The sequence below is a fragment of the Schistocerca gregaria genome, chromosome 2, assembly GCF_023897955.1.
Source record: "Schistocerca gregaria isolate iqSchGreg1 chromosome 2, iqSchGreg1.2, whole genome shotgun sequence".
NCBI lineage: Eukaryota > Metazoa > Arthropoda > Insecta > Orthoptera > Acrididae > Schistocerca > Schistocerca gregaria.
The window spans coordinates 883,818,823-883,832,534 of record NC_064921.1 but is presented as its reverse complement, the minus strand read 5'-3'; the positions used below and the strand labels follow the sequence as shown (position 1 = coordinate 883,832,534).

General features: G+C 38.1%; 1 protein-coding gene across 2 annotated transcripts in view; it reads right to left on the bottom strand.

Moving 5' to 3' along the window:
- Positions 1–13,712, bottom strand: part of LOC126336612 (uncharacterized) — a 219,274-nt gene that overhangs the window by 36,413 nt on the left and 169,149 nt on the right. For both annotated transcript variants that reach the window (XM_050000481.1, XM_050000482.1), the window contains one exon: positions 3,439–3,589. In XM_050000481.1, coding sequence (XP_049856438.1) covers positions 3,439–3,589 — 151 coding nt within the window. The remainder of the gene's footprint in view (positions 1–3,438; positions 3,590–13,712) is intronic.

Here is a 13,712-nt window from a genome sequence, read left to right as displayed (position 1 = left end):
TCACTACTTCATCCCTCAGAGCTACCCATTCTTCATCTACTGTATTTCTTTCCCCCATTCCTGTCAATTGTTCTCTTATGCTCTCCCTGAAACTGTGTACAACCTCTGGCTTAGTTAGTTTATCCAGGTCCCATCTTCTTAAATTCCCACCTTTTTGTAGTTTCTTCAGTTTTAATCTATAGTTTATTACCAACAGATTGTGGTCAGAGTCCACATCTGCCCCTGGAAATTTCTTACAATTTAAAACCTGGTTCCTAAATCTCTGTCTTTCCATTTTATAATCTATCTGATACCTTCTAGTATCTCCAGGATTCTTCCATGTACACAGCTTTCTTTTATGATTCTTGAAGCAAGTGTTAGCTATGATTAAGTTATGCTCTGTGCAAAATTATACCAGACGGCTTCCTCTTTCATTTCTTACCCCCAGTCCATATTCACCTACTATGTTTCCTTCTCTCCCTTTTCCTACTCTCAAATTCTGCACAAACGTCTACCTGGTCCTTTTCCTTTTACTACTGTCAAATTCCAGTCCCCCATGACCATTAAATTTTTGTCGCCCTTCACTACCTGAATAATTTCTTTTATCTCATCATACATTTCATCAATTTCTTCATCATCTGCAGAGGTAGTAGGCATATGAACTTGTACTACTGTAGTAGGCGTGGGCTTCATGTCTATCTTGGCCACAATAATGCGTTCACTATGCTGTTTGTAGTAGCTTACCCGCACTTCTATTTTTTTATGCATTATTAAACCTACTCCTGCATTACTCCTATTTGATTTTGTATTTATAACCCTGTATTATTCACCTGACCAAAGTCTTGTTCCTGCTGCGACCGAACTTCACTAATTCCCACTATATATAACTTTAACCTGTCCATTTCCCTTTTTAAATTTTCTAACCTACCTGCCCAATTAAGGGATCTGACATTCCACACACCGATCCGTAGAATGCCAGTTTTCTTTCTCCTGATAACGATGTCCTCTTGAGTATTCCCCACCCAGAGATCCAAATGGGGGACATTTTACCTCTGGAATATTTTACCCAAGAGGACGCCATCATCATTTAACCATACAGTAAAGATGCATGCCCTTGGGAAAAATTACGGCTGTAGTTTCCCCTTGCTTTCAGCCGTTCGCAGTACCAGCACAGCAAGGCCGTTTTGGTTAGTGTTACAAGGCCAGATCAGTCAATCACCCAGACTGTTGCCCCTGCAACTACTGAAAAGGCTGCTGCCCCTCTTCAGGAACCACACGTTTGTCTGGCCTCTCAACACATACCCCTCCGTTGTGGTTGCACCTACGGTATGGCCATCTGTATCGCTGAGGCACGCAAGTCTCCCTACCAACGGCAAGGTCTATGGTTCATTGCACTAACATATTGTTAATTATTCCATCAAGTGTATGATTACTGCTGGAAAACTTGATGGCAAAAACTTTAACAAAGTGCAATATGTATCTTTTCCTTGTGTGCTTACCACAGAGATTTGTGAAACCTGAATTGGCAATTGCTACAAATATATCAAAAGTGGAAGTAAACGTGATTGATTTTCAATGTCATATACTGTATGGGCTAGATCATTTGAAATACTTTTGTTGCCACTGACAGTTTTATGGCTTTTTGCAATGATCAAGAGGATAAGTGTGACATACTGAGAGTACCAAAGCAGGTGAAGTGGATTAGCTATATATAGTGCCCTGTCAAATGAGGAGTTGTTCAATCTTGGCATAACTGACAAGAACTCACAATTTTTAGAGACAATGTGAGCAATGGTCTGTTGAACAATGACCAGTCTTTCTGTGTGCAACCCCAGTTACAATTAGTACACAATTGTGTGAAGACTGCTATAACCTGACACAGCAACTATGAACTAAAGAAACATGTACAAAGTGAAAGACAGTAATAGTGATAGTTAGGAGTGAGAGACAGCGGACAGGGACAATGACGATAAGACATAGTAATTCAGGTGGATGAACTAGACAGAAAGAGTGAATAAATGACAGTGCACAGTTTATGGGAGTAACATTGATATGGTACTGCAGTTCATGACAAAACAGTCTACAAGTAGAAGCCACCATTAAGAAATCCAGTGTCTGCAGCTAATCAGTGTATGAGTTTGACCAATGTCACCTCCTGGAGCAAAGCAGGCAGATGAGTGGAGTTCTAGCAGATGATGGTATTGACAGCAACAGTATCATACCTCACGATAAAACAAGATAAAGTGGACTATTTACAGTGTCTCTTGATTTCCACAATTGACAAAAACACTGAAAAAATCTGTGTTTCAATCATGTCCGATCAGCATAGGACTGAAATATCCTCGAGTTCATACCAAAGAATTTTGACTGAATATCTGAAGATGAAACATGTTGCAGCAAAATTCATTCTGTGTGTTCTTTCTGATGATCAAATTGCCAATTGTTTCTGTATGTGCTGGAAGTAAAAGAACAGTCAGAAACTGATCCAGGTTATGGATACAACCCAAAAACCAAGCAACAGTTCAGCAAGTGGAAGACTACTTTATCATGAAAGCCAAAGAAACCAAGGCAGATAAGATTCAATGTGAAGACAATGCCTGTTTGTTGTTTCTGCATTGAGGGGATCATCCACCATGACTTTGTTCTCAGGTTACCACAATCAACCAACATTATTATCTTCTACTGATAAAATGATTACATGAAGCAGTGAGAAAAAATGATCCACAGCATGTCAATTAAAAGATTGGCTTTCTCACTATGACAGTGGTCTTGCACATGCAGCATTGAGTATCAGGAAGTTTTTTTGGGGGGGGGGGGGGGGGGGGGGGGGAAATCACGTTTCTCACACATCCAGCTCACCAGACAGGCCCTCTGTGACTTTTTCATTCCTAAGAATAAAAATCAATGTAAAAGCAAAGCACTTTCAAGACATAGAAGAAGTAGCGGAGGGGAGGGAGGAGGGGCATATCTTCAGATGATTTTAAAAACTGCTTCCACCAATGGAAAAATTGTGGGGAATGTGTATTATAACTGAAGGACACTATTTTGAAGGTGATGAAGTTCTGAAAATGTCCCATCAAATACATAATTTTTTGTAGAACAGTTTATACTATTTTTGGGTCACCCCTTCCACACCCACCACCCCTCATATGCAAACTAAAGTTGTGACAATGTACAAAAATTGTCTGTTATATGGATAGCAAATAAAAAATAATAAAGTAACTTGTATCATGAAATAAAATATTAATAAATAATCTTAAATCAAGTATTTCATGATATTATTTTTTTAATCACCTGCAATCTGCAGTTTCAGATTTTCAGTAATAAACTGCTCTATTCGAGGAAAATAAAATACAACTGTGTTTTCTTATCTTTGTGCTTTGTAATACATTCAACAGTAGTTAAAATGAAACATTTTTTAAAATTACAATTGTGTGTGTCTGACAAGTTGTTACTTACTGTATTCCACAAGCATCAGCTGTTCTCCGGAAACATATTGCATAGTGCATTTCTGCTATGTACTGTGAATCAGGTGAGCCTGGAGTGTTATAGTTGAATGACATGTAAGTGCCTCTTCGTTCAGTATAATACTGCAGACATCCTGGAGGGGCTGCAAAAAATACTTTTGCATATTAATTCAGTTTAAATAATTCCTAGTCCCAGAAAAAGAAATCACATATTTAAGAAATAAGAACAAAATCTGCAGCAAAGATTTAAAGTGAAACCACACATAAAGCTATAAATCAATTACAGTGGTAGTCCACATATAATATAAAAGTAATTTAATATATCATAAAATGTATTACTCCTTAATTTATCTATCCAAGTGAGTAAAACTGGCTTTCAAATGTGTACACACTCAAATCATATTATTACAAACATCTGCTGATATCCAGAGTAACTGATATTTTTGCTGCACACAACACTCATTCATTCATTTTCCTTATCAATCTTCTATACATAAGTAAACTGAAGTCACATGCTGTGACTATGTCTGTATGCTCAGGCTTGTCTCAGCAAATACTGTAGGGATTTTGATATCGTTCTCAGTATCAGACTGATTTACAAGGAATGTTTGTGTATATAATTTATAAATATTTTGTGCAAATTAACTGAATGTAAATGAATTATTGAAGACAATATATTTTTAAAAGTTTATACCAAAGCTGCTAATTACTATTTATTGGTGGACTAGTTTTGGACTTTGCCCATTTTCACAAGCCATGTATTTTGTATTTAGGATATGTTTGATGTGTTTATGTAGGTCATCATAGTGTGTGAATACTCTAGGCCGACAAAGGGTTTATTCTGAAGCTAGCAAGTTTTCTTTCTGTTTTGAGTGTATCTGTTGACAACTCAATGTTTCTGCTATTTGGTGAGTGGTTTCCTTTACTTCTAAATTATTTACATTCTCCAGAACTTTCCTTACTATATTTTCAACCTTAACATCATATTATATTAAGAGTATATCATTTATCTTTAATCAGTTAATGAAACTATTTGATGGTATGAGGCATTATTATAGGAACAGATACACTGAATAGTAAGCAATTACCTGAATAGTAACAGTTAAAGTAATTGGAGGGATGGGGGTGGGGGGAGGGGGTGGGGGGTGGGGGGAGAGCAAAAGTGTAAACACCAACAGAGAGATGGGGGTAGCATTAATAACTTCTACTAGCATCAAGCACTACATGCATTTGAAGGTAAGTTGGTGTGAAGGAGTATTTTCAATTGATGTTGACATCTGTTTCCTCGGAAGGGCAATACCATCAGCATTTTAGATTAGGTACTCTACATCAAATTCCACAGATCTGCCCTAGTACCCTTCTGCATTCTTTAAGCATTCTGTATGCTGTTCCAAGCAGGTGGGACATTCCATTATTCCAATTACTCATAACATTAGAAGAGACCTAAATGTTCTGTATATTCAATATAGAATATAATGGGTACACCATCCAGTCTCATGAACTTTCCTTTAACAAATATCTTCACTTATTTTTCAATGCCATGTTCACTTATTTTGATATCTATAATTTTTGTACCATTGTAACAAGCTTAAGAACAGTGTTACAATCTTCTTTTGTGAAGCAATTCTAGGAGACAGAATCTTCAATTTTAGCCTTCCTTTTATCATCTTGCATTTACCGTACCTAACTCCTTCTTTTAGTTTTCTGTGTATTATCTTGGTATCAGGTCATTCTATTCCATATTGCCTGTCCTTCATATACATTAGCTTGTCAGACCAGATACTTTTTGACTGTCTCTGAACAAGTAACAAAACTAACAAAATTTCATACTTTAGAGATCCCAGCAGAATGTGAAGGGCTGTACTTGTTATTCCACAGATGTAGCTGTATGATGCCCTTCTTTTAATTCGATGCAGGAATACTATGCACCAGCATAAAATGACTTAATAAGATGCCATCTGATTTCCATACGTATCTAAGTCCATGGTCTCTGCAGTGCTTTCCACAACCAACGAAGGGTGCATGGTGGAGGATTCACTCAGCCTCTCAGTAACTGGAGTGGTTCCACTGATGTACAATGGATTAAAATTAATGGAGCATAGGGACTGCAGAAGCACTTCAAAACTTCAGTCATCCACATCTAACCATTTGCATATGCTCCTGACCAAGATGAGAAAAGTGTCCTAAGACGGTTTTTGAGATAAATCTAAAGTACATTCTAACTGATCAGCCAGACATTATGACCAGATACCTAATACCTGGTATGTTCACCTTTGACACAGATAACAACAGCAATATGTTGCAGCATGGAAGCAATGAGACCTTGATAAGTTGCTGGAGGGAGTTGGCACCACACCTGCACATGCGAGTCACCTAATTCCCACAAATTCTAGAGACGGAGGCGATGAGCTCTGATGCCAAGTTCAATCAGATACCAGTTGTGTTTGGTCGAGTTCAGATATGGTGAGCTTGGGGGCCAGCACATCAATTGGAACTCACCACTGTGTTCCTTGAATCACTCCATCATGCTCCTGGCCTTGTGACATGGCACATTAGCTTGTTGAAAAATGCCACTGCCATCGACAAGCACGATTGTCATGAAGGGGTGGTGTACATGGTCTCCAACCAGCGTACGTGTCCATGTGAATGTTCTTCTGAGCATAATGGTGCCACCACCAGCTTATCTCCATCCCACAGTACGAGCGTCAAGGAGCTGTTCCCCTGGAAGACAACAGATTCATGCCCTCCCATTGGCATAATGAAGAGGTATCAGGATTCATCAGATTATGCACTGCTCTGTCACTGCCACATCCAGTGCTGATGGTCCTGTGTTCATTTCAGTTCTAGTTCATTGGTGATGTCGTGGCATTAACTTTGGCAGAGGCATGGGTCGTAGGCTGTGGAGGCTCATCTTCAGGAGTGTTTGGTGTACTGTGTGTTCAGATGTACTTGTACTCTGCCCAATGTTAAAGTCCTATGTTAGTTCTGCCACAGTTCACTGCCTGTCCTGTTTTACCAGTCTGCCTAGCTGCAACGTCCAACATCTGTAGTGAGAGGTGGCAGCACAATCCCTTGACATCTGGATGTGGTCTCACTTTGATTTCGACATGTGTTGAAGACACTCACCACAGCATTCTTTGAACACCCAATGCTTATGATGACCCTCCAGATCATCATGATCTGCCATTGGTCAAATTCAAATAGATGGCATGCCTTCCCCATTCTACACACACGCAACCTGCTCACTGATAATGCATGCATCATGCATGTGTCTGACTAGCAGTCATTACTTGTCAGGTAATGCTCCTATTGCCTGTACAGTTTTACATCAACAGTATGTCTGTGATAATAATATTCTGCTGTTCTGGATGATCAGTGTATATGGGTTAATGATCCTAGAAAACACTATAAAATATTCTCCTAGTCATAATGCTGCCCTCTTTGCTTTCTGTAACAAAGTGTCCATTGCCCAACATTTTTCATGGGACATGCTGAAGTCCATCCAAATTGTAAAGCAATAAATTCGTTGCATCAGAATAAGCTACATATCTGCAGCCAGCTGCAGATCAGCTTCAATAATATCAGCATATTCAGGTCTTTTCCATTGATGGCCCATATTTGGAATGTCTGCAGTTCAGAACTAAATAATCAGAATGTGATCCAATGAATATTGTTATTAATAAACTGACACATGGATGAACTAGCCTAGAACAAATTCTTACAACTGAAGTTTGACAAAAAAATTGAGCTGGACTCCCACTGTGTACCTAGAAAATAAAGGAAGCAGCTCCGATTAATTAATTCACACATCAAGCACCATAAATCCCATCATGAAGAAATGTCATAATGGATGTGGAACGATTCGAGTTATATATTAACAGGCAGAACCAACCACTACAAACTACATCTATAATGTATACTATCAACAACTTATATCTACTGTTAATCTATTCATACCTATAACTATTGATATTTCTTCTAAACTACTTTATGACTTACATGTTTAGGAGAAAAAGAGATTGTTTGAAAATAATGATAATAATAACAATATAAAGCCCCTGCTCCTCCTATTGTACTACTTAATCTGCTTATTGTAATCAAGCCTTGGCTTCCCTCTAATTTTACCCATCATATTTCTCTCTATTACCAAACTCTGAGTCAACAAGTGTCCTATCAACTGATCCTTTCTTTTAGTCAAGTTTGCAATAACTGTCTTTCCTCCCCAGTTCAGTTCAGTACATTTTCATTAGTTACTTGATGTACATATCAAAGGTTCAGCATTCACATGTAGTGCCAAATTCCAAAAGCTTCTATTTCCTTCTTGACTGTATTGGTTGTTGTCCACATTTCACTTGGATAAAGTTTTAGAAAAGACTTTGTAACACCTAAATTTATGTGTGATGTTAAAATATTTGTCTTTTTCACAGACAAATTCCTTATATTTAATCAAATTCAACTATCATCAACTATCTTGCTGTCTAAATATCAAAGTGCCTCTAGTACTCCTACTGTCTCATCCCCCAATGTAGTTCTCTAAGCATTGTGACATTATTTTGGTACATTCCATTAACTCTATTTTACTTTTGTTGATGTCCACCTTATCACTTGACATTGTCAGTTCCACATAAATTATCTTCCAAGTAGATATGCTGAATAATCAGGTCTTCTACCAGTTTTTCATGCCATTCTCACATAATATTATAATGGCATGACTCACTTTCTTCCTCATGTACTCCCTGAGGCTAATCAGTGACGTCACCAAAATATTATGCAAGAACATTGTGAACAATCAGCAGAACACCTGATTATTCAAAATGTCAGCATATCACTGGGAAAGCCTGAAGAATTACATCTTCCAAGTATTTTGTCATCTCTGGCAGAATTACAATGTCCATGTAAATCCTAAAGTTTTAATTTCTTCTCCCTGAACTTAAATTATCTTCTGAAATTCCTCCAAAGTTTCATCACAGTATGCTTAATGTACAGCTTAATAACATCTCGAACAGGACATTCTTCTGTAACACCACATCTCATTTATTCACTTCTTCTTGCCTCCACTGTGTGGCATCAATATTTCACTTATATATTCACTAGACTCCAGATAAAAACTTGTCTTTCTCTGAAACATTTTTCTTATCACTGACAGTTTACATTTTATATTCTCTCTACATCAGCCATTATCCACTATCTTGCAGACAGAATAGCAAAACTTGTCTACTGCTTTTAATGTATCAGTTCCTTAATATCACCTGTCTTAATTTTACTACACTTCAATACCCAGGTTTAATATTTGTTGATGTTCATCTTATATCCTGTTCAGACGAATTCTGGGCTACCATCTTGACATAATTTAATTCATCTCACTATATTTCAACTGGGTACCTGCCAGTCATCTTCAGGTGAGCCATTAAAGACTAATGAAGATTTGTTCCATTCCGCACAATATAGTGGGCCACTAGTATTCCACGCATGCATCAAAATCTAGTTGACAGATGGATCACACTTCCCGGTGGTAGTGCCTCACTAGTTGAACCTCAGAATTCAGCTGTCCTCTGCACTACCGCTCACAATGGTCATTGGCACATGCTGTTGTCTTTGATTAAAATAAATCATCGAGATGATGGGGTTCCATGCACTGTCCGGCAGGTAGCACTATCATAGTCATCAGATTTTCCATTTGTTGTATTTACATGGATATTTTTAATGGAGTTCCAAAAAGAGATTGCTGTGGTCAGAATCATAGTTATTTCATACTCCATCATCCAGTGGAAATACTGCATTAGGCAATAGCAGACTTGTTTGGTTGCTAAAGGTGAAATCGTTGATGTTCAGTGCAGCATTCTTTCACAGTGTGTGTAGCCTCTCCTACGTAAGCCATACCACAATGAGTAGGTATTTTGTGATTTCTGGTTTTCTGGAATAATGAGTTGTCCTTCACTGATTGCAAAAAGGTCTGCAGTCTTATATGTTGAACAGAAAATCACTTTCATCTGAAATTTACATATAATTCTTGTTATTTTAAACAAAATGTTGACCACAAAGAAAGCTAGCAATTTTGACAGCGTTTTCTTCTCTTTGTCCATTTCCTGATTCTTGGTTTTAAATGACAGTGCCCAGTTAATTTACTGAGTGGTAAATTTACTTTTTTCTGTGCACTGTCTTTAGGTGGGTGAGGTTTTCAGGCATGGCATCTTGATCCAAAACAATGTAATCTCTGCATGTGTAGGTTTTAAGCGCATTCATAGTTTGCAATGAGTGATGATAACTTGATGCATCCAAATACAAATCAGTATGAGTGGGCTTATGATAAACTGAATGTTCCAAGAGAGCCAACATTCTTTTGTGTAACCAAGAGATGCAAGAAAAGCAGCCAACGATCTTTCTCTATTTCCATACGGAACTGAATGTTGTTATGAATGGAGCTGAGATGGTGAATAAACTCCATCAATTTATTTTCTACATGAGGCACACTATGGAAGTGCCATCCACATAACTCGAAAATACAAATGCTTTAAAGGGAGCTGATTCAAGTCCTCACTGCTCAAAATCCTCCATAAAAAGGTTGGTCGTCCAGGGAGACATAAGGCTGCCTATGATGATGCTGTCAGTCTGTTCCAAATATTCTTGGTTGAACATAAAACAGTTTGAGAATAGAGTATGCCAAAACAAAGCAGTGATGTCCATCTGAAACTTCTTACAGTGCAAAAGGATCTGCAAAAGGGATCTTTCTAAAACATGATAGCACATCAAAGCTAACCAAACTGTCAGAACCACTGAGGTGGAGAGGCCCAGTCTATTGATAAAGTCAGCTGAGTTAAGGATGTGATTTGATTTGCCCACCAATGGTCTCAGCTAAGAAGTGGGATGTTTGGCTGGATCATATGTAAGAGTTCCAATTGTTCACTACCAGATAAATGGAACACTTTCATTATGAATTTTTGGAAGGCCACACAGTCTTGGTGAAACATAACTGTGTGGTCTTAACCTCTTAATGGTCTGTGGAGGTAAGGAGGATGAACTCAGCAGTGCAGAAGTTTTCCGTTGCATATATCCTGCAAGGCTGTAATCAATCCTCCAATAGGTGTAGTCACTTAGCAGCCCATACATCTTACCATCACACACACTACGAGGTAATAAAGTAGTTGTTTACCCTTGTCATCCTTCGCTACCACTACACCAGGGACTTTCATAGATTTCATAGAGCAGCCCCTTTCCTCAGAAGTTATGTTACTACACTGAGAAGGAGCTTTCAAAAGAGCATGGAAAGTTTCTCTTCTTATTTCTTCTGCAGTTTCTGAAGAAAGGAGTCATATGGCTTCTTCAGCACCAGTCACAAAACTTATTTAAGGTGGTGCTGTATGTTTAGGTGCAGATTCCTTTACTTAATTCAGACAGCATTGCATCATCCAAATTTTTATCCATGAAATTGACAGTGGTAAATCATGCAGTCACCTCTTGCAGTAATAACTGCTGTGGTAACAAACGATCAAATTTTGACACCTGTCAGAAACTTGTATCCTTACGGACCAAATTGAACTTGGTTGCAGTCACTCCATCAACCCAATCTCATAATAGAGGAGAAAATGAGTACCAACTTTCAGATGTAATTGCTACAATTCTTCTGAAACAACATCCAGTCTTCTTCTTGTTTAGAAAATCCTTTGACAACAGAGTACGATAGAACTATGATTCTGACCACAGCAGTGTCTTTTTAGGACTCCATTATCAAAGAATCCATGGAAATATTCCTGACCAGAAAACTGATGAACCTTGATAGTGGCTACCAATTGGACAGTGTATGGAACCCCATCATCCTTGTGATTTGTTCTAATGAAAAATGACAGAGTGCACTAATGGCTGCGGTGAATGGTAATGCAAAGAACGGTTGAGTTCCGAGGTTTCACAAGTTAGAGGGATGCCACTAGGAGGTGTGGTCCACCTTTTAACTTGACTGTGACATGTGTGTGAAATACTAGCAGTACACTACATGTTACAGAATGGAGCAAGTCTTTGTCAGTCTTCAGTGGCTCACCTGAAGATGACTGGCATGTGTCCAGTTGAAATACCATAGGATGAATTAAGTGACAAATGGCTGCAAGACTGAAATTTGTCTGCACCTTCTATGCGTTGGGAAAATTTTAAAATTCAGATCTTATAATCTGTTTACAAGACACTATTCATTCTGTGCAAATGACCTTCCACATCCTTTGTTGTCTCTGGCAGAATTACGATGTTATCAGCAAAGCTTAGAGTTTTTTTTTCCTTTTCTGTAAGCTTTAATTGCTTTTCCAAATTTTTCTTTGATTTCCTTTATTAACTGCTCAATGCACAGACTGAATAGTATGGGGGATAGCATATAACTCTGTCACACTCCCTTCTTAACAATTGCCTCCCATTCGTGTCCTTCACCTCTCAGAACTCCAATCTTGTTATTGTAAAACTTGCCAATAGCCTTTAGTTTCTTTTATTTTATTCCTGGACCTTCACAATTTCAAAAAATATATTGCTGTCAATACTGTCAAAGGTATTTCCTAAATCTTAAACTGATGTAAATAACGCTTTCATTTCTTGAATCTATCTTCTAAGAAAAGTCATACTGTCAACATTGCCTTGTATGTTACTACATTTATCTGGACTCCAAACTGATTTTCCTTGAGATCAGCTTCCAGCCATTCTTCTGTAAATAATTCCTGTTAGTACTTTGCAACAAGGATCTATTGTACTGATTGTTTGGTAATATTCACACCTGTCTTCTTTGGAATTTGATCTGTTACATTCTTCTAGAAGTTACAGAGTATTTCTCCTGTCTCATATATCTTGCATAACAGATGGGATATTTCATGGTGGTATCTTCTCCCAAGGATCTTAATAATTCTGAGGTAATGTCACCTATTCCATTTGCTTTGTTTTAACTTAAGTGTTCCAGTACACTGTCAAATTCTTCTTGCAATATCACATCTCCCATCTCAATCTCATCTAATTACTCTTCCCTTTCCATAAGACTGTTTTCAAGTTTGTTTCCTTTATATACCCCTTCCACATATTTTTTCCACCTTTCAGCCTTCAGTGATCTGGGCTCTTGATATTCATACAGCTGATTCACTTTCCTCCAAAGGTGTCTTTAATATTCTTATATGCAGCATCCACCTTTCCCACAGTCTTCATACTTTGCATTTGTCTACTAGCCATTCCCACTTTTGTATTTTGAATTTTCCATCAATTTCATTTTTTAGACATCTGTATTCCCTCTCACTTGCTTCATTTGCTACATTTTCTCTTTTTGTCAACTGAATTCTAACTCAACAATAATCAATATTTGAAAATAAAATGTGATTGGATGGATAAAAAACATACTCACCAAGTGGCAGCAGATAACACACATATAAAGATATCTAAATATGTAAGCTTTTGGAGTCAGTGGCTCCTTCTTCTGGCAGAAGGGCTGAAGGAGAAGAAATAGGGATGAAGGAAAAGGACTGATGATATTTAGAAAAGGGGGAGAGTTCTGAAAAGTTGCCCAGAACACTGTGTGATGGAAGACTGACCCAACAGGATGAGAAGCAAAGGTTGGTTGTTGAGCCCCCAACAAAAAGTCAAAATGTGTGTATAGAGCACTGGTATAAAATTTTTATGGTGCCTTATCAGTGCACAAGGAATGCTACCACCTCATGACAGAGTGGAAGCTATTTCTTGACTTCCCCAGCCCATGCTGGATGCATGATCAGCTGCCATTGGAGCTGTATTACAACAACGTGTACAACATGACTGACAATCTCTAGCTTTCTTCAACAACAATTTTCACTTTCACAAGCAAACTGGTCAACATACGGCCAAAAGCTCTAGGTTGCATACACTTCAATCAAGATGTCTAGGCAAATGCTTGAAAGTATACATTTCACTCATATCACAAATCATAATCCACATGTATTCACTTTCTGTCAGAAGTCAGATAAGGCATCACAATGCCAGTTGTGTCATTTGGACTTCATTACCACTTTATTAGGGATACTCAACATGTTGATGGTGAGCAGAGTGGACCAGCGGACACCACTGCTTAAGAACTTGACTTCATAGCACTTGTCAATGGACAGGAAAGATGTAGTCCTTGAACTATTATCTGGCTTACAAATGGGATATATTTAAATGCTGTGTTCAAAAGTATTGCTATACTGTGATGTATCAACATCACAAGCATGGCAGTTCATTACAGCAGATTTCCACCAACAAGCACTATCCTCTCTTCACAGCCTCTCTCATCCAGGAGTA